The 22,235-nt window shown below is 37.7% G+C and overlaps 1 protein-coding gene across 4 annotated transcripts in view; it reads right to left on the bottom strand.

Moving 5' to 3' along the window:
- Nucleotides 1-22,235, bottom strand: part of MRTFA (myocardin related transcription factor A) — a 181,449-nt gene that overhangs the window by 138,129 nt on the left and 21,085 nt on the right. For 3 of the 4 annotated variants that reach the window (XM_045554845.1, XM_045554846.1, XM_045554840.1), the window contains exon 2: nucleotides 7,588-7,649. The exons of the other annotated variant lie outside the window; for it this stretch is intronic. Coding sequence is in view for 1 of the 3 variants with exons in the window: in XM_045554840.1 (XP_045410796.1) it covers nucleotides 7,588-7,649 (62 nt within the window). In the remaining 2 variants the exon portion in view is untranslated. The remainder of the gene's footprint in view (nucleotides 1-7,587; nucleotides 7,650-22,235) is intronic. 4 annotated transcript variants of the gene reach the window in all.

The raw sequence follows: 22,235 nt of genomic DNA, 5'->3' as shown, positions 1-22,235 counted from the left end.
GAAGTGCTAAAATACTGTCCAAAACCAAATATTCATCAAAAAAACCTAGTGGTATCTGGTGATCTAGTGCTGGTATTATCCACCACAGCTTCATGAAATGTGGTCAAATGATTACAGCAAGTGTCTCCTACAACCAATTGGATGAAATGACAAAAATGCTTGCAATTAAGCAGTGAGACCGATCAATAGAGACTGGCCGATCCTCTTGCAAGACAACGTTCGACCACATATCACACAAACAATGCCACTCAAACTACCAAGGCGGGACTTGGAAACTCTCTGTCATCCACCATATTCACCAAACCTTGCATCAACTGACTACAACTTCTTCTGGGCTTTGGACCACTTTTTGCAAGGAAAAATATTCAATTCTCAACAAGCTGTGGAAAATGCCTTTTACGATTTCATCACCACTCACTCTCCAGGCTTCTTTGCTGCTGGCATAAACAAGCTACCATTAAGATGGCAAAACTGTGTCAATAGTTTAGACACATACTTTGATTAATTGTACTGCTTCTAGTTTGAGATACAATAAACTAAACTTCTGACTTGAAATCAGACATTTCATATTTAAAGACTTAAATATGTCCACACTATTTTATAGTCACAATTCTGGAATTATTCCATCACAATAATCAAGTGTGACAGATTAAAATTTGTTTTCCTGCTTCTAAGCATTCAGATTACACTAGATGGGAGGAAATCAGAATGGCAGAGTAGAGAAACACTCTTCCACTGCCTTAAAATTTTGTCAAAAAGATAGCAAAATTTCTGAACTTTAGGGTTTGAAGAAACAATAGCCAATGATTTCAGATGATGATGAAACTAAAGTTCACTATAAGCAATTTGCCCAAGGTCAAATTAGTGGCAAAGCCTGGGGGAGAACCCAGACCTCCTGACTTCCAACTCAGCCTTTCCATACTACCATATTGCCTTTTCTATAAATAATGAAATAGGTATGGAGGATCCTGGGCTGTTTGGTTTAGCACATTATATTGTCTTTTAAAATACCAAGTCTCTCCTCATATCCATTTACCAAAAAACAAAAATATTACAACAGCAAAATCCAGAGCAACTATCACTTCTGCCAGTCTGAAGGGAAGCGTGGATCAATAAAATTGGCCAGGAAACACACTAGAATGAAAGGCGAATATAGCAGGATTGTGAGGACAGCAAAAGAGAAAACAATACTATTTAGGCCTCAAGATTGCTGAGCAAGAGGGTTCCATGTTGTATACCTGTTCCAGATACCTGAGGTTAATGATTACTACCTTTGATTTTTTTTTAATTTTTATTAAAATATTATATAACTGTTTTCCGACTACGTGCCAGAAAGGGGGACAATGCCAACAACGCTTGGCCCAGTGTTTCTTCAAGTGTGGCTCAAGAACCATTTGCATCAGGCCGGGCGTGGTGGCTCACGCCTGTAATCCTAGCACTCTGGGAGGCTAAGGCGGGAGGATCACTCAAGGTCAGGAGTTCAAGACCAGCCTGAGCAAGAGCGAGACCTCGTCTTTACTAAAAATAGAAAGAAATTATATGGACAGCTAAAAATATATATAGAAAAATTAGCTGGGTATGGTGGCGCATGTTTGTAGTCCCAGCTACTTGGGAGGCTGAGGCAGGAGAATTGCTTGAGCCCAGGAGTTTGAGATTGCAGTGAGCTAGGCTGACGCCACGGCACTCTAGCCCTGGCAACAGAGTCAGACTCTGTCTCAAAACAAAACAAAACCAAAAAACATTATGTAACTGTTTTTAATCGCATAGACTAGATTTATAACAAAAAGGAAAAAATATTAGATGATTCCACTTATATGAGGCACCTAGAGTAGTCAAAATCATAGAGACAAAGTAGAATGATAGTTTCCAGGAGGTGGTGGGGTAGAAGGGAATGGGGAGTTACTGTTTAATGGGTAAAGAGTTTTAGTTTTATGAGTTATGGAAATAAATGGTGGTGCAAATAGTTGCAAAACATTATGAATGTACTTAATACCACTGAAGTACCCACCTAAAAACGATTAAGAAGATAAATTTTATGTGTACCACAATTTTTAAAAACTGGGGGAAAAAAGTAATAGTCAGTGGGGATGATATGACCAGAGTAACATTTTAAAAGCATCAATTAGACAGCTGGGTGAAAGGACAACAGAACTAGGTAGTGTGACAAGGCATGAAATGAAGCAGAGAGTGCAATTAATAGGTTACTGGAGAAATCTGAGAGAAGATACAGGTGGCTTGGCCAAGGGCAGCAGGTGGGCAGATAGTAAGAAATGAGCAGACGTGGGATATGTTTTAAAGCTTGACTTAGAATCTCCTTAACATATATCTTAAAGTGGTATTTTTAAAATTACAATTCAGAATACGCTAGTCACTTAATCAAGTAGGCCAAGGTCAACATTTGGCAATTAAATAAAATGGAATAAGATAGAAACTATCAGATTGTACCACACGTAATAGAGCTAAGTTATAGCATGAAACTTCTACTTTAGATATATAAACATACTTAGGTGTGTACCGGATCCTGATGTAAAATATATCTTAAACTATGAGTCACAGCCAAAAATGTTTGCGAAACACTGCTCTAGAGATTGAGAAAATGGTACGTGGAAGTTGGGAATACCTATCTCCCCAAAAATCTTTGTCAAAGTCTTACATTAGGACTTTGTTATCTTTCAAGTGAAAGAAGCTACAAGTTTAATTACATACCTACTAAAATCTTATTGATCTCCCAAATAAACACACCATTCACTTTCTAAAAAAGAGAAAGAAAGAACAGTACAAGCAATATTCAGGAATCGCTGGAATGCCAGGCACAAATTATGTTACTATCATCAACCATGAAGATACACAGATTATGAAAGGAATATAATGCCAATTTTCTTTAACCATTAAACCATCCTAGCCATTCAACTACCCCTAATTTTAGGAATTGAACATCACCAAAACACATTCATAATGGCAAATGCCGTCAGAATATTCAGAAAATTACTTACTGTCCCAAATAAGAAAATGTGGCCTAATACCCCTTGAAGAATTCAGAGATTACATACTACAGTTCTGAAAGATTCTCACAAAAAAACTTTCCGCGTTAAGCAATAACATTTTTATAGCTAAGATAATAAAACATTACTACCAATTTATCAAATCTTCAGCTCCATTTCTCAATAGCAATGCTACTGGCATTTTAGGTGAACAATTCTATGTTTTGGACTACTATCCCTGGTCCTTGCCACCAAATGCCAGTGGTGCACCTCCTATGCACAAACAACCAAAAATGCCCCCATACTTTTTCAAATACCCTCTGGAGGTACCATTCCCAGTTAACCATTGAAAAGTTTAGCTGATAATGGTCAGTTTAGATCAACTGATCGCCACTTAATGAACTGTGGCCTCCAATTCAGGTCAGAGATGTAAGGCAGCTAACAATGCCTTGAATTTAACCATTTCCAAGGTACACATTAAGATCATATAGTCTGAAGTAGAAAGAATATTTACCATTTTTTCATAGCATTAGGAAGCCCCTAGGTGTTATTTTCAAAGTAGTATGCAGCAAATACAGACATTTCAGGGCAAAAAAAAGGTTAACAAATGGACTCTACAAGTATCCTAAGTTAAAAGTGAATCTACACCACTCTCCCAAGTTTCACAAAGAAAGGATGGAACAGAGATAATTACAGAAGAAATGTCTAAAATTATTTCCTTGAGCAAAGTCTACAGTTACATTTATATGTTTATGTATACATGTATAGTACACAATTGTAGAAAAAGTCACTGAATATTATGAAACAAGTTTTAGCAGATTGAGAAGAATATATAACACTTAATGAATACTTGTGACCAGAAACAGTGGTAAATGACTATTTAATCTTTACAGCAAAGTTTTAAGGTATTAATATTTCTATTTTACAAAGGAGAATACTGAGGTATAAAGAGGTTAAATAACTGCTAAGCCAGTGTTTAAACCCAAATAACTTCAGACCCCTCACCAAGAGCTGTATTGTTCCAAGGCACACATGAAAAGACTGGAGGAATGAATTTTAAAAGCAGGAAGGAACTTGTCTGAAAGCTATGAAAAATGTTAACACTCTACTTAAGTGCAACTATGAAAAGGTTATCAGCAGAAATTCCTTATGACCCAAGAAAAACTAGATTTGCATCCCAAGGCTCTTAAGCAACTGTATTTAAACTCTGCACTTAAAGTTCACATTATAAAGAACTCAAATGAACTCTGAACCGCATTTTTTACGTATTGCCTTCCAAATACTACCCACTGTTAGCCAGTTTACAGTTCGTTCCACTAAGAGGAGGTATTTCCATTGTAATGGAAAGTACCAGTTCATGGTACTTCTGTACAAGTGGTATCAAAAAGGAAATAATTTGTATGACCCTATGGATTATGAATTACAAAGGGAAAAAGCTTATAATGGATAAATCTGGCAGATAGGAACTTAAATGATGAGATTTAATATCATCGTTAATAGAACAAACTAATAACATGGGCCTCTAAAAAGCTCAGGTGTACTATAATATTCATTTACCTTACACTGAGCATCTGAATACTTAGCACAGAGCAGAATTCTCCAATTAGCAAACACAAAAAACCTAGATAAATTATTTCCTTTAAAAATAAATAACAAATGAGTATGGAAAAAAACAGGAATAACAAGAACTCTATTGAGAGGCCTGAGGCATTACAGAACAACATCTTTCAAAAAAAAAAAAATCACTTTGAATAAAGGCTAAATCTCTTCTTTTCAAGAAAGGTTATACCTTTTAGAAAGTGGTCAGAGAATGGAATAAAAATGACAAGAGTGATATGTCTGACCAGCAATAAGAAACAAATATATAAATAAGAGGGGGAAAGAAGACATGCAATAAGTAGAGTGGTGGAAAACTTTGTAGGGGGAAGATGATTAAATTTGATGCAGAACTTAATAAAATTTGTGGATGACTTTAAAGGAAGTTAAAAAGCGGTGTTTACAAGAGCTCTATTTGGGGTGTTGGAAATGTAACACTGGAGTGGGGTAATGGTTGCTCAAATCCATAAATTTACAAAAAATCATCGAACTGTATACTTCAAACAGGTTAATTTTGTAGTATGTAAATTATACCTCAATAAAGCTTTTTTTAATACTTTGATTTTTCTTCAGATCATATAAATCTTTCACTTTTTAAAAAGTGGTCTTTGTTCACCAAAGCAAGAAGGAAAAATTATATTAAGGTCTCTCTGACTAAACTATAAAAGGGAAGTAGTCAAGAGGAAAGGTACAGTAATTCGTTTAATAGACAGGAAAATCACAATGAAAATTTTCATAGATTAAGAAATGTCAATGTGTCCATTGCAGCCCTTGAAAGGACAGTATAGTAACTCTGGGTAACTCTCTATAGACCTTTCTCAGACCACAATGAAAGCTCACTATTTTAAGAGCAGAAAAATAATGGATTCGGAAACCTTAAATGAATGAGAAGGAACACTTCAGTTTAATTTCACATCACCTAGGAGAGAGTTGAACAATTTATTCTGATTATTGCATATGACTGAGAGAAGCAGACATGGTAGCTCCAATGAGAGCAAGAATTTCAAGAGAAAATAAAAACAATATTTATAATTGTTTTAAAAGAATGTGTGGTAACTTCTTTACAAGCACAATGACAACGGTCAATTCCCTTAGCCAGCTGAAACACCCAAATGGGGAATTTTTTGGTAATTTTAGAGAAGATTAATTTGCATTGGTTCAGGGACTTTTGCAGAAGTTTCCCAAATCATCAGTACTGTATTTTATTTACTCCATGTGTAGATGCAAGCAGAGATCAAGCAAAACTGCACCTACAAACAACCCCAATTCACATCTGCTTTTAGCTCTGAAAGTATTAACCTACTCTACCTCCCCTGTGCCAACTTCAGTAAACCCTGGGTCTCAACTTCCCAAAACAGCATAGGTGTCCCTAATCTCAGACCTGCTAGTCTCCTCTAGGCCTTTGGCTAAATCAGTAGTGAACCCAGACAATAAAAACAAAAAGCTTTACTAACTCATGTAGGTATTTTCTCTCCTTCTCCATAAAACGATGTTCTAGCAGACATAAATGAAATAACATAAATCAATAAATAATTCTATTTCCTCTAAATGGCTATACTAAAGGTCAAAACAGTTCAAGATACTGACAGTCATAATATCCACCTAGACTTGAAAAACTGTAATATCAATGAATTTGATAGATTTCAATAAAAGAACATATGTGAAGTTTACAGTACCATGCCTAACCCCCAGTAGGCATCTAATGTTAGTTCCTTTCTTTCCTTTCCATTAACTCTTATAGTACAGTATTTCCATGAAGTAGTTCCTGTTTATTATTATCGCAATACATTAATAAAAGTAGAACAACAGAAAGAAGGTAATTTCCTGATTGACCACCCAGATCAGACCCAGAAAATTCAAGCCACCAGGTAATGATGAAGGGATTCATTTGCAGAAGCTAAACTTTCAATCTACCCTCTCCTACTCCTTTCTTCAGCAGTGTCAATTACAAGGCTATGTCCCTTCTGCTGTAGGAAGTAGCTCAACTGTTTTTCCTTGAAGCTGTGCATTAAAGCTTCCTCTTTGTGACTGAGACAAAGCAAGTCTCAAGAACCTATGCTGTTCTAAGCATAAGTGCAGCAAGAGTCTAAAGATTGACATCAATCCATAAAATCCCATGGATAAGTTCACAGGATTCCTGGCTGGGAGACTGTGAGGAGTACTGCAGTTCTGGCTACCAAATTTACTCTCCAAGTGATCCAAGTCTGCTGCACCAATGAGCATTGGGATCTCAACGTACTTCAGATGATAGAAAACTAGAACTACATGAACTAGCACTAGCCCTTACTTTGGCAGGAAATGTTCTAACAAAAATAGGTTTGCAGAGCTGTGTGAAGTGCCATCTATAGCTCTTTTTGCGGGCATCTGACATAAGACAGATATATAAGCCAAGCCATATCTGGTGCACTTTTGTTTAGGCCCTGGAGTTTAAGAAAGGAACACAAGCATGCTGTGTCAAATCAAACTCTAGTGGTTACAGATGGACAGATACTGTTATCAGTACCAAAATTTATAGTTGCCCGTGATGGCCTGGCTACTGTCAAGACAGGCCCTTTGTTGTATTTAGTCTACCATTCACATAAGCTATTGAATTTTAGAGTGACTAGAATTAGCTAGCCTGTCACTACCCGCTACCCTAAACTGGATTACATAATGACTCCAATACAACAACTTTTGCCTTGTTCAAGGAATGGATCAGAGAGGTAGGGGTGAGGGAGGGTGTGTATGTGTGTAAATTCATGGTTCTGTTCTATGATCACCAAAATTTTAAATTGGTTATGCTATTTCTTAGCATTCTCTACATTCTAACAAGATAATAAGATGTAGTCCACAACATTAGATAAACCATGGTGACAAACTATCATGGGGCTATGATGAGTGAGACTGCAAAAGATAATGTTTCCCTAAACAATAATCAAATCTGATCTATTCTAGGTCAGTATAACAGAAAATACTAACTATACCACATTAGGAAAGGAGGCAGGGAAGAGCAAATAAACCTGGGACCTACCTTGCTTACAATTCCCACAGACAGATGAAATTCAATTCCATGCCAACCATACCCTTCGATCACTAAAACACAAAGAGAAAAATAAAAGTTCATGCAAAATATAAGCAGTTCTTCCAATTGCTAAAGGGCATTTGGTTTCAAAGATGAGAGGCTGTTTCTTATCTCCATTCTATTCTCTCCATGCCTACAAAAGTGGTTGAGCTCTATCACCGGCAAAAAGGCCCACACAGGTGGAGCTAAATAACAGATAACACTAATTGACCACTTCCCTATATGCACTAGGCACTGTTTTTAGTGCTTAAATGTACTAATTAAGTCTTACAACAACCCTTTGAGATAGGTACTCTTATTAACTCACTTTACATCCAAGTAACAAGTGACCTGTACCTCTAAAAACTGTTCTTATTGGTATTAAGAAATGCCTTTTAAGTAAACACAGGCAATCTCAACCACTGTAGCTGGGTTATCGCAATAGTTTGTATCTATAAACGTTCCATATTTATCATGTATATGAGTCCCCACAATGGGATGAGCACTATACCAGTTGCTGAAGAAGATCCATTCTCTGACTTTTAGGGGTTGAGACACTAGCTGGGCAGATCAGACTGAACTACAAAAAATGGTTCAAAAAATGGAAGTCCCTATTATAAGTAATAATATGAGCTTTTTGTGCAATCATTCAGTAAAAAAATCAGTAAGCTGTAGGAGAAAGGGAGGAAAGCTTCACATAAAAGATGCCCTAAAGCTGAACCTTTAAAAATAGGTTAGACTGGGGCTGGACGTGGTAGCTCACACTTGTATCTCAGCAATTTGGGAGGCTGAGGCAGGAGGATCGCTTGAGCCCAGGAGTTCAAGACCAGCCTGGGCAACATAGTGAGACCCCTTCTCTATAAAAACTAAAAAATTATCTGGGCATGGTGGCACCTGTCTGTAATCCCAGCTACCTAGTTACTTGGAAGGCTGAGGCAGGAGGATCACTTGAGCTTGAGGTTACAGTGAGCTATGATCAGGCCACTGTATTCCAGCCTAGGTAACAGAGTGAGAGCCTGTCTGTATTAAAAAAAAAAAAAAATCTGAAACATTTTTCTAAAGCCTTTCCCAATTACCCCGAGTATTAATCTACTTGCCTGTCCTCCATGCTCTCATAGCATTTGTCCATTTCTCTATTGGTGCAGTTAAAACATTTCGCTGTTCCTAGATCTTTTTATCTCTCTCTTACTTAACCAAACAGGAATCATCTTTCATACAACTTTGTATCCCCCAAGACTTCGCAGTGTCTGTGGCACATAATATATTGGTGTTCATCATGTATTTGTTGATTAAAGGCACAACTGACACAAATTTACAAAATGAATAACTAATGACAGAACTCTTTCTCACTTATTTATAGAGACAGGGTCTTGATGTCACCCAGGCTGGAGTGCAGTGGCACAATCATAGCTCACTAAAACAAACTCCAAAGGTTAAGCGTTCCTCCCAACTTTTAGCCTGCCCAGTAGCTGGGGCTACAGGCACATACCACCACCCCAGCTAATTTTTTTTTCTTTTTTTTAGAGAAAGGGTCTCACTATGTTGCCCAGGCTGTTCTTCAACTCCTGGCCTCAACCAATCCAATCATCTCGGCCTCCCAAAACACTGGAATTAGAAGCATGAACCACTGCACCCAGCCAGAATTCTTTTTAAAAGTCAGATCTTTAGTACATTTAAATAATTCAGTTAGTCAAAATCTAATGCACTTCTACATTTTCATGAATATGTCTACTACATTATACCAAAAATTCATGTGCAAAAATTACTAAATAAAGTGGATTTACTAAAAACTACCAACTGGCTAGTTTTAGCTTGACAACAAAACCGAGCCATCATCCGTGCCAACTGAGACATAAACTGAAAATAATGTAATCAACAATTTAGATATTGTGGTTGGTGATCTTTTTCACTGAAATGATGCCACAGCTTTGTATGTAGAGTACTATAGGTATAATATTTATATTGGCTTTATTCATGGATGGTAGAAGTTACAAATTGAGAAGTCCAGTAACAAATCCAAAGTTTATTTTTAGAAATTTTCCATATGGTAGGAGTTTGAGAAGTAAAACAGCAGCCTTCTTCCCTGCCGAAAGCAGAGGGTAGCAGAGCGCCAAAGGAGCAAACCCTCTCCCGACTCTGCTCCTGGCACTGATTGCTTAAAGTGAAAAGAGAAATGTGCAGGGCAAGCAACAGCCTCACTGAAAATCAGTCACCCAGGGCAACAGGCATTTTGAATGTCTGTGCTATTCAAGGCTTAAGTATTAATTTTATACCAGCCCATATGTACTTAAAACACATTTACGGCTTGGAACTTAAAAAATGTTCTAATGTGCTAGTTTGTTCACATATTAATCAAGTCTGCCAGGTTCGAACATGCCAAGCTTAAAATACTTTCCAGATCATTATGCAAAGGTATGAGCTCAATCTTTTATTCTCAGGAAAAGGAAGTTAGGCGAGAATGACTAAAGCAATAGTATTTCAATGAAAGCTATTACGGAAAAAGTCAACTCCTAAATAGTGATGAGTTACTTTTTAAAAATATCTGAACAGAAGATACAAGCTAATGACAGATTTCTTAAATTAATCTCAGGATGAGATCCTGGATTTTAGTTCATAGTTGTCAGGGAATATATTTTGAAACTGATTTCTATTAATATAATACATGAGACCATCTTATATAAAGATTGAGTCAACCACTGAGTAAGCCCCTTCAGAATCCAAGTCTAACTCACTTTATATTGAAATGAATTCTATTTTTATATAAACAGTATAATAAGCAAAATTCTTTTAATGTTTTATTTTATCAGCTGTAGAGAAATGCCTATAAAACCTAGAATGATTAAACTTTTAGAACTAGAACTTCAGAAGCTAACACATCCAATCCTATTTTCAGCTGGGAAACCAGAGCACAATATTTCAGGGACTTGGTAACAGAAAAACTGGGACCATAATCTAATTACTAGGCCAATGCATTTATTCCACTATATACTACTAAACATACCACTTTACTAAGTAAATGTTTTAGAAATTACAACAGAAAATCTTAGATATTCATTTCCTAAATCAGAAGATTGTAAAAATTAGATATATGTGCCCTGAAGATTTGGAAATATTGTCCCTTAAAAACTTGGGCAAGCCAGGCAAGGTGGTTCAGTCTTCTAATGCCAGCACTGTGGGAGGCCAAGGTGGGAGTATCACTTGAGGTACTCATCTCTACCAAAAATAAGAAAAATTAGCCAAGCATAGTGGCACCCACCTACAGTCCTAGCTACATAGGGGCTGAGGCAGGAGGATCATTCAGGCCACTACACTCTAGTCTGGGCAACAAAGCATGACCCTATCTTTTAAAAAAACAAACAAAAAAACGTGGGCAGTAGAAAATTAAAGCAATTATTTCCAATGCTTTTGGCTTAATACATGCTCACACAGAATCTCTGCTGGAAGTTTAGTTTTAAAAAGCTTTCCTTACATACATTCCAAAGGGGAGGAGAATAATTTTTATAATCTAAGATGACATTATCCTTATCTTCTAAAAAATAAACTTCCCACAAAAAAATAAGCAATGTCATAGAATCCAGGGTCTTCTCTCAAGAAAGCATTTCTTCTGAAAGAATGCTTTTTTTTTTTCTTTTTTGAGACAGAGTCTCACTCTCTTGCCTAGGCTAGAATGCCGTGGCATCAGCCTAGCTCACAGCAACCTCAAACTCCTGGGCTCAAGGGATCCTCCTGCCTCAGCCTCCCGGGTAGCTGGGACTATAGGCACGCGCCACCATGCCCAGCTAATTTTTTCTATTTTTAATGGTTTGGCTAATTACTTTTTATTTTTAGTAGAGATGGGGTCTTGCGCTTGCTCAGGCTGGTCTCGAACTCCTGAGCTCAAGCAATCCTCCTGCCTCGGCCTCCCAGAGTGCTAGGATTACAGGCATGAGCCACCGCACCCAGCCTGAAAGAATGCTATTCACAACATTTGTATTTGGGGGAAGAGCACAAAAAGAATAAAAGTAACAAAAAAGGAATGGAAAGGGGGAAAAGGGACAAAGAAAAAAGAAAATCAATTTAGAGTTTTGACTGTCATCAAAAAGGAAGGGAAAAAACAATTCTCAATTAAATAAATGAACTGTGGTTTTTAAGCAGTCGGCCTCAACAGATACAACTGTGTGTCTCCTCAAACTGAACACCTATGAAAAAAGTCTCATTCTGCCTTATTCCTCTGTTTGCTCTTTCTTCTGCAACCAAAGAGAACATTAAACTGGGCCCCCTGGATCAAGTAAGAAAGTAAGAAATGCCAGTCCATATAGTCCCTTTAAAGTGTTCCTACATACTGGAGCTATCAGAGAGTCTTAAAGAAACGTCAAGAGAGACCACTGTGTTCCTAGACATGTCCATAACCTCCTCTAGAAGAGATCAGAAATCTCTGCTGCCTTTCATAGCCACCAAAAATCTTTCCTTTCTGATTATCAGTTTGACATGTACAGAGATTTTAAAGACTGGTTAATATAACATTTGATTAAAGTGACAAGGGGAAAATGGAAGCAATATCACATACACTATGAAAGAAGGAAAAGAAGGGGAGTAAAGAAAGAACTATGTAGCCCTGCTGGTCAATCCATCAGCAGCATTCGCTCAGTAAGACACTAAAAACATAGACAATATTGTATAAAGTAAAAAACTAAAATCTGCAACCTTCTATTTATAAAACTTTCAAACTCTATAAAAGCTCCCAATTTTACTTTCATCTGCCAGTATCCCATAACAAGCCATGGAAGCATCTCCTGTTTGGCTGTGTAGTAAGGTACAGACATGGTAGTTCTAGAGATAAAGGTATAGCTATTGCTTTTCAAAACTGCAAAGCAAAACCCACTTTGCAATTTTAAAGTATTTGAACATGTATTCTTATGTGATTCTCCTAACCTGTAACGTGGTTATTTACAGAAATGGAAAGGAAACTGCAGCAAAGCCTCTATTATAACTGGAATCATAGGGGAAGGAGCCATTTGCCTATCAGTGTTCTAAATAAGAGAAGAGAAGAGAACTGTAAACCTCAAACCTGATTTCAAAACTTCTGCAGCTAGTCTTTTTTTTTTTTGAGACAGTCGCGTTCTTTTTTTTTTTTTTTTTTGAGACACAGTCTCGTGCAGCTAGTCTTAAATAAACATACATTCCTGTTTTTTAAAAACAGAATAAAATGAACATTTTTATTTTTCTTTGTTTTTCCCCCCATAATAAATTATTTTAATTTTTCAAAATAAGTAATACATAACTATGATTTTTAAAAAAAAACCAGTACGGTAAGGTATATGGTGAAAAGTAGGCCTCTCTCCCACCCCGTTCACCCAGTACTCCTTTCCCAGAAACAATTTCAGGTTTCTTATAATCTAACATTTCTTGATGAGTAAAATCACTCTCCTCTGCTTACAAGAGTGGTTGCAGGAGAAGCAGAATAACCTAGTGGGTTATTGCACTAACACATCATCACCACTGAAGTCTGAGAATCTACACAGCAGGCCTACCTTCAGTCTACATTCAGGCCCTCTCTATACATATTGCTGCTCACCTGCATACACATCCATATCCAAAGGAGAGAGTCCTTTTGTGAGTGTATGGTAAAATACACATAACATACAATTTATCACTTTAATCTTTTTTTTTAAGCACACATTACCGCACACCATTAATTCTTTTTTTTTAAGAGATTGGGTCTCACTATGCTGCCCAGGCTGGAGTGCAGTGGCTGCTTACAGGCACAATCCCACTACTAATCAACATGGGAGTTTTGACTAGCTCTGTTTCCAACGTGGGCCAGTTCGCCTCTCAGGCAAATTAGTGGTCCCCCACTCCAAGAAGGTCACCATACTGAAGGCAAACTTAGTGCAGACACCCAAATGGCATAGCACACTACAGCCCAGAACTCCTGGGCTCAAGCAATCTTTCCACCTCAGCCTCCGGAGTAGCTGGGACTATAGGTGTGCACCAGCGTGCCCTATTTTAATAATTAAGTGTACAATTCAGTGGCATTAAATACATTCAAAATCTTGTGTATCCATCACCACCATCCATTTCCAAAACCATCTCATCATCCCAAACACAAACTCTGTACCTATTACACAATAATTCCCCATTCCCCTAGCCCCTGGTAACATCCATTCTCCTTTGTCCCTCTGAATTTGCCTCTTCTAGGTACCTCATATAAGTGAAATATAAGTCCTTTTGTGTGTGGCTTCTTTCAGTTAGCATAAATATTTTCAAGGTTAATTCACATTGTAGCATGTATCAGAATTTCATTATTTTTAAGGCTGAGTAATATTCCACTGTATGTATATACCCCATTTTGTTTATCCATTAATCAGTCCCACGGACATCTAGGTAACATCTACCTTTTGGCTGTTGTGAATAATGCTGCTGTAAGCACTGATGGAAAAGCAGCTTTTTAAGTCTCAGCTTTTAATTCTTTTAGGTTTATATCTAGCAGTGGAATTGCTAGATAATATGGTAATCCTTTAACTTTTTGAAGAACTACTAAACTGTTTTCCCACAGCGGCTACGTTTTCCACAGCAGCTACACCATTTTACATTCCCATCAGCAATGGACAATTTCTCCTTCTCACCAACACTTTATTTTCCACTTCATTTTTTAAATAATAGCCATCTTAATGGATGTTAAGTGGTATCTCACTGTGGTTTTGATTTGCATTCGAAGCAAAGGGTTCTTACGTCCATGGCTTCAAGTCTTTTGTATTTGAAGGTGTTCCTGTGGCACTGGTCCATCTCCACCTCACAAAGCAGTCTTATCTTCTGAGTATCCATCTCTTCTCACTGTTAAAGAATCTACCACTCATTCAGGGCACTACTGTCATTTCAAATCTTGTCTGCTATAGTGACTACTGTACTCCACTCTTCCTTCTCTGCTTTTCTTACATATCCTTTCACCTATGGTTTTTGGATTTCTTTTCACAAAAGAAAAGACAGTTTAATCAACACACTCCAACTTCTCACAGTACTTTTGGCAATTTAAGTATTCTCAGGAATTGTAAATAATGCTCAAAAGTTCTTTCTTGACTATCTAAGGCACTTTCTTTCCTTTTTCTTGGTTTTGGGTTCAATGCTCTTTGGGATACTTGAAGACATAAGAAAGCTAGTCTCAGGATAACCAAATTTTAACCATAATGATTTTCATGACTAAATCTACCTGAATTTAAGCAGAGTGTGCAGATAAATAAACTTCTCACTTCCCAAGAATACAACAAAGATGATAAAATTAGAAATACTTTAATAGCCCACAATAAATTATTTTTCAACTGTCAATAGTGCCTGCAACATAGTAAGTGTTCACTAAATATTTGTTGAATATGCCACAGAGGCTCACGCTTGTAATCCTAGCACTTTGGGAGACTGAAGTAGAAGGACACCGTGAAGCCAGGAGTTTGAGACCAGCCTGGGCAACACAGTAACCCTCATCTCTACAAAATATAAAAAAATTAGCTGCACATGGTGGCATGTGCCTATAGTCCCACCTACTTGGGAGGCTTGAGGCAGAAGGATTGTTTGAGCCCAAGAGTTCAAAGCTGCAGTGAGCTATAATCGGGCCACTGCACTCCAGTCTCAGCAACAGAGTGAGAACATATCTCTTTTTTTTTTTTTTTTTTGAGACAGAGTCTCGCTTTGTTGCCCAGGCTAGAGTAAGTGCCGTGGTGTCAGCCTAGCTCACAGCAACCTCAAACTCTTGGGTTCAAGTGATTCTCCTGCCTCAGCCTCCCGAGTAGCTGGGACTACAGGCACGTGCCACCATGCCCGGCTAATTTTTTCTACATATTTTTTAGTTGGCCAGATAATTTCTTTCTATTTTTTTAGTAGAGACGGGGTCTCGCTCTTGCTGAGGCTGGTCTCGAACTCCTGAGCTCAAACGATCTGCCCGCCTTGGCCTCCCAAGTGCTAGGATTACAGGCGTGAGCCACTGCACCTGGCCGAGAACATCTCTCTTTAAAAAAAGAAAAAAAGAAAGAAAAAGAATGATTTAGGCTGCAGTGTTGAGAATAAAAGAAAGGGCAGAAGCTGAGACATCAGTTAGGAGGTACTACAATAATCCAGGCAAGACAGGATGGTGCCTTGGACACCATTGCACAGATGTTGAGCAGTGGATAATTTTGGATATATTAAGTCATTAAGTATGTAATGTTCCTTAAGTATTAATACTAAATTTGACAGTTGATATCTCTTGACATTTCACTTTGTCACTTCTTGTTTTCTTTTTCTTTTCCTATTGTGAAGGTACATCCTTAGTCTTTCGTATGCATGTTTGGCTTGTGATTACCTTTGAAATTTTTTTTTAGAGCAATTTTTGTGAAACCACAGATAAGTCAAAAATTCGTGTTATTTCTGAGTATGAGTTCTATCATGGAACTAATGCAGTGCAGACAGCCTGAAATATCATCAAAGTGTTTCAGAAGAATGTGGCTAATAAACGCACAGTACGTTGAAGTTCCATTCTGGTGATTTTGATTTTGAAAGTGAGCCATGTAGGTGACCAGAGATCAAAGTGGATAACGATGAGCTAAAAGCTGTAGTGGAAGCAAACCCATCTGAACCTATGTGCGAATTAGCAGCAAGGTTTGACGTTACTATTCCAACAATATTAGACCATTTGAAAGAAACTGGCAAGGTAAAGAAGCTGGATAGATAGGTACCACATGAATTAAATGAGCATCAGAAGAGAAATCATCTCAAAGCTTGCCTTTCTTTGCCATCACAACATAAAGGCAAACCATTTCTGCACCTTATTGTTACATGTGATGAAAAATAGATTCCTTTTGTCAATTACAAACATTCAGCACAATGGCTGGATAAAGATGTAGTGCCAAAACACAGTCCAAAACCAAATATTCACCAAAAAAGCTAATGGTGTCTGTTTCGTGGTCCAGAGCTGGTCTTATCCACTACAGCTTCATGAAACCTGGTCAACTGATTACAATGGATGTCTATTGCAACCAACTGGACCAAATGATGAGGATGCTTGCAATTAAGCAGCTGAGATCAGTCAATAGAGACAGGCTAATCCTCCTGCAAGACCATACGTCGGAAAAAACAATGCTGCTCAAACTACAGAAGTTGTACTTGGAAACTCTGTCGTCACCTGTATTCACCAGATCTTGCACCAACTACCACTTCTTCCAGACTTTGGACCACTCCTTTTTTTATTTTTTATTTTTTTGAGACACAGTCTCACTCTGTTGCCTGGGCTAGAGTGCCATGGCGTCAGCTAGCTCACAGCAACCTCACGCTCCTGGGCTCAAGCAATCCTACTGCCTCAGCCTCCTGAGTAGCTGGGGCTACAGGCATGCGCCACCATGCCCGGCTAATTTTTTTTTCCTATGTATTTTTAGTTGTCCAGCTAATTTCTTTCTGTTTTTAGTAGAGAGGGGGTCTCACTCTTGCTCAGGCTGGTCTCGAACTCCTGAGCTCAAACGATCCTCCTGCCTTGGCCTCTCAGAGTGCTAGGATTACAGGCGTGAGCCACCGCGCCCAGCCTGGACCACTTCTTGCAAGGAAAAATATTCAGTTCTTAACAAGCTGTGGAAAATGCCTTTTGTGATTTCATTGCCACTTGCTCTCCAGGCTTCTTTGCTGCTGGCACAAACAAGCTGCCCTTAAGATGGCAAAACTGTGTCGACAGTTTAGGCACATACTTTGATTAATTGCACTGCTTCTTGTTTGAGATATAACAAACTAAACTTTTGATTCGAAATCGGACATTTCATATTTAATGACCTAATTTTTGGAAGGAAGGTCCAATAAATTTCCTTGGCAGACTGGACATGGGGTATGAGAGAAAGATAAAAGTTCAAAGTTTTGACCAGAGCAACTTAAAGAGTAGAACTGCCATCAATAAAACAGGAAAAGCTGCTGGTTTACAGGAGGAAAATGAAATGAATTTTAGAAAAAGTTTATAGGAGCTTCATTTCTTCCTCACAAAAAAAAAAAACTGGGATCACAAGAAAGTACGGTTCCGGGCCAACCATTCACTCAGTGCCAATCTCTAAATTTTACAAGATAATACTTAATGGTTTACTTTTGGTTTTATATGTGTTGAGTTTGAGATAGTAGGCTTTCCCACCTTTCCAACTGGTAAATAGCATTGGGTTGATGAAATAATATTTTTTAACACTCCCATTTTACCGTCCTATAATAGATGATAAAGCATAGATTTGGCCTAAACTGTACATTTTATATAAATTAATTTCAGCAGTTATCATACAGATGACAAAAGATATAGTCTGATTCTAATTCCACACGGCCATATCCTTTAAAGCTTGACGATCAAGACTGAAATCCATGCCCCCTCGCAGTCGGACGTAGGGGACCGAAGTTCAGTAAATGAAAATGAATAATAAAACAGAATGAACTTCTGGCATCTATTACCAACACTGAATTCATCCTGATAGCAATTGGAGGATTCCAGCGATCACAGCAATGATCAACTTCAGTGAGACATTCCTCTTGTTTTAAACGCAAGTTTTTCCTTCCTTCTGTTCCCTGGAAGGTCCCAAAAGCAGAGAATGGTTCAGAGCCTGAGAACAAAGCATCTAGGAAGAGGAATAATACTTAGAGGAACTCACACAGGACTACCACTATTACCACATTCTGAGTCAACACCATCAGAGAAATCACAAAATCACACCATCTCAGCATTGGAAAAGGATCATTGTATGTCGAGAAATATTTTCCAAGTGACCATGTGCTAGATGCTAAGGATACACAGATAATAATGACAAAATCGCTATTCAAGGCATTGTGTGCTAAGTATATTAATAGAGGAATTAACTAAGTAAGGGTTATGGGAATATAAATGAGGGATTAAAAGAGCAGATTTTCAAAATAAATTGCCAGGAACGAACTTGGGATCACCACATCCACCATCTCCTCCCAATCTTACATGCAGAAGTCTCAGGACGTGGAGAAAGCAAGGCCGTAGTCCTAGCAGGACTGGAACTTACAGCCTCTTAGAATTAGGGTCTTGTTCTCCTACATGGTTGGTTTAAAAAAAAACTAAAATAAAGGTGGTTGTGATCATTTCCATCCCGCTTCATTTCTTCCTCACACACAAAAAAACTGGGATCACAAGAAAGTACGGTTCTGGTCCAACCATTCACTCAGTGCCAATCTCTAAATTTTACAAGATAATAATACTTAATCCCTTAAAATATTTGCTTGAAAGAACACAGCGCCTTCTCTTCCCTTCCTAAAGGAAATTTTATGTACAGGCTAGGCTATTTAGAGGTCCAGGTTACAACTTTAATTTTCAGAATAAAACTAACCATAACTGCTACTAATGCCATGTGACTTTTCCTCTGGTCCAAGTTCTAAATGGTCTACCTCCCCAAAGATGAGGAGTCTTTCTAGCTCAGAGTCTTCTGGCACTCTTGCTCTTCATTTTACTAATTGTGACTCTCAGGAATTCATCCAAAAAAACTACAGTAATTTATTAATCCACAAACCATGTTTCATTTTCATTTTCCAGACAAATCTTAAAGGCCGGTAATGTACAAAATCAGAAAGTATTATTTGTCTTTACAAATCTCCAAAGGGAAAATTTATCTCTGACATATGAGTTTTTACTTATTGGTAAGCTCTATCCAATAGAAATATATTTAACTACCACAACATATTCCAGCAAACTGCAGCTATTTCAGCAATTATAATGGAGTATACGCTTTCAGCAGTGAGTCAGTCAGACCCTGGGAGTGGCTTAGCACATGGAAATTCACCAGCTGGCATCTACACTTAGATTCAAGGAGACAAATGGAATTTTTGTATCAGGTTTTTCCAAGAGTTAACTAGTTTTTAAACTGATTATATCTTTCTGAAGTATTTACAGATGAAATGGTATAATGTCTGAAATTTGTTATAAAATATTGGGGAGGAAGAGGAGCAATGTTAAACAAGACTAGTCACACGTAGGTAATTGTTGAAGCTGAGTGATAGGTCCATGGTTGTAGTTCATTACATTATTCTATTTTTATGTGTTTGAAATTTTCCATAATAAAGATTAAAAATTAATTTTTACTAATGTCATGATCTGGTGAACTTGAAAAACATTTAAAGAACAAGGTGTTTCTTGGGACCAATGAGCCTCATAATCTATCAGAGTAAAAGCTGTTAGTTTTTTAAGATATATCTCAATTCTAACACTTATTCCTCACTGGACAATCATTATTGAACAAAACCACCATGTGCCAGGCATCAACCTGAGTGCTAAGGATACAATGATAAACTAAACTTTCTCTCCCTCAAGGAATCCAATAGGCAATCTGTTGATGTGAAAGAAGCAAGCACATGGTGTCACAGCCCAAAAAAGGGAGATCTTTTTTATGACCACTCAGGAAAAGCTTCCCAGAGGAGCTACCATATAAGTTAAATTCTGAAAAATTCAACCCCCTAAAATGAATAATCATTGACCCACGTTCACCTTTATCATCTTACAGACTGTCAGATCAGCAAATAAATGCCTGTTTCTTTATGAACTAAAGTATCCATTTTTCTATAAAGCAGAAATTAGCAAAGTGTTATTCACTGAACAAATATTTATTAAATACTTACTATGTGCTTGCAGGTGCTAGACAAAAAGGATAAAACATGGTCTCTGCCCTCATGTATTATAATCTAACAGCACAGGGAAACAAAAATAAGCAAGCAAGCCATCAAGCAGAAAACTAATTAAAAATGTCTCCAAGTTATAAAGGAAACAAAGAAGGGACTTTTGCAGGTAGAAAGTGTCTACTTTTTAGACATGGTGATAAAGAAAGTTGAAAGAAAAAAAAAAAAAGAAAGTTGAAAGAACTGAAATAAGACTAATGGATGATAGTGGTGTCCACTGAAGGGGAAAAGGATGCCAGATGAGGTGGAGAGATCAGCAAAGATACAGTATGCATGTACCTTGTAGGTCATGGAAGAAATCTGGATGTTACTGTAAGTACAATGGAAAAATAATTGGAGGTAAGGGCTTTAAGCAGAAAAGTGATGTGACTACATTTATGTTTCCAGGATCATTCTTGCTACTCTGGAGAGAATGGATTGATAGAGAATAATGTTTTATCAAGAAGAATATTAGATGAGTAAAACCCAAACATCAATTCATTTTAGCCAGTAAAAATCATCTCTGTACTCCATTATCAACATGAAATTTTTTTCTTTTCCTTTTTTTTTTTGAGACAGAGTCTTGCTCTGTTGCCCGGTAGAGTGCCATGGCATCAGTTTAGCTCACAGCAACCTCAAACCCCTGGGCTCAAGCAATCCTCCTGTCTCAGCCTCCCAAGTAGCTGAGACTACAAGTGTGTGCCACTACACCCAGCTAACTTTATATATATATATATATATATATATATATATATATATATACATATATATATATATATTTTTTTTTTAGTTGCCCGGCCAAATTTCTTTCTATTTTTTAGTAGAGACGAGGTCTCACTCTTGTTCAGGCTGGTCTCCAACTCCTGAGCTCAAGCAATCCCCCTGCCTCGGCCTCCCAGAATGCTAGGATTATAGGCATGAGCCACCATGCCCGGCCCAAAGACAAGATCTTGCCCTGTCAGTCAGGCTGGAATACAGCGGCATGATCACAGCTCACTGCAGCCTTGAACTCCTGGGCTGAAATGACACTCCTGCCTCAGCCTCCCAAGTAGCTGGGAATACGGGCACATGCCACCACACCCAGCTAATTTTTTTTTTATTTTTTGTAAAGACAAGGTGTCACTATGTTGCCCAGGCTGGTCTCGAACTCCTGGCCTCAAGCCATCCTCCCACTTTGGCCTCCCGAAGTACTAGGATTACAGGCATGAGCTACTGTGCCTGGCCACAACCTAAAATCTTCAAAATTGCCCTACTTATTAATTCAGGCTTCATCTACAGTTTTTGAGTTTTTTAAAAAATGTTTACAACCAATGGGTCATGACTTCTGAGGGATGAGGAGATCCCTGGGAATCTAAAACAAGCCTACATGCCTGAGGTTAGCATTCTTCTCATTCTCCAAAGTCAGATTAATTTTCATTTACTCATCTCCTATTCCATAATCAGCTTCTTGACTAAAAGGAAAGGTGCAGAAGACTTCTTTGAGTGATTCAGGAGACAATAAACTCTACTCAACATCTGATAAAGAATGTGATTACACAACCTTTCTTCCTAATGCCAACTATGTTCCTGGTGGAGACTCCACTATGAAAGCAATATTAATTTTCCTGCCCAAATTTGCCAAATCTCAGAAAGCTGCCTAAAGCCAATTCATTTAACTCTTCCTTAAAAAAATTTTCTCATTCCAAAGTCTGAACAAATTTCTAATAACATTTGCAACTGATAAGGAAAGGAAGTTCCATTACCAATCCTTGGGACATGAGACTAAATAATCTTAAAACAGAGACTAATAAAATTAGTTATGCTCAAAGAGATTTGTGAAAAACAGAATGGAAGAAGAAATGGGAAACAGAATGAACATCTGCTGAATACTCATGAGCTTTACATATATTATGTTTCACTAAATCTTGGCAGTATCCCTATAAGTATATCCCCATTTTATTAATGAGGACACTAAAGCCAGAGGAGTTCACACTGCGTACAATGTGTCTCAC

Source organism: Lemur catta, chromosome 6, assembly GCF_020740605.2.
Source record: "Lemur catta isolate mLemCat1 chromosome 6, mLemCat1.pri, whole genome shotgun sequence".
Lineage (NCBI taxonomy): Eukaryota > Metazoa > Chordata > Mammalia > Primates > Lemuridae > Lemur > Lemur catta.
Note: the sequence above shows the minus strand (reverse complement) of the source record. Positions and strands in the feature narration are given on the sequence as shown.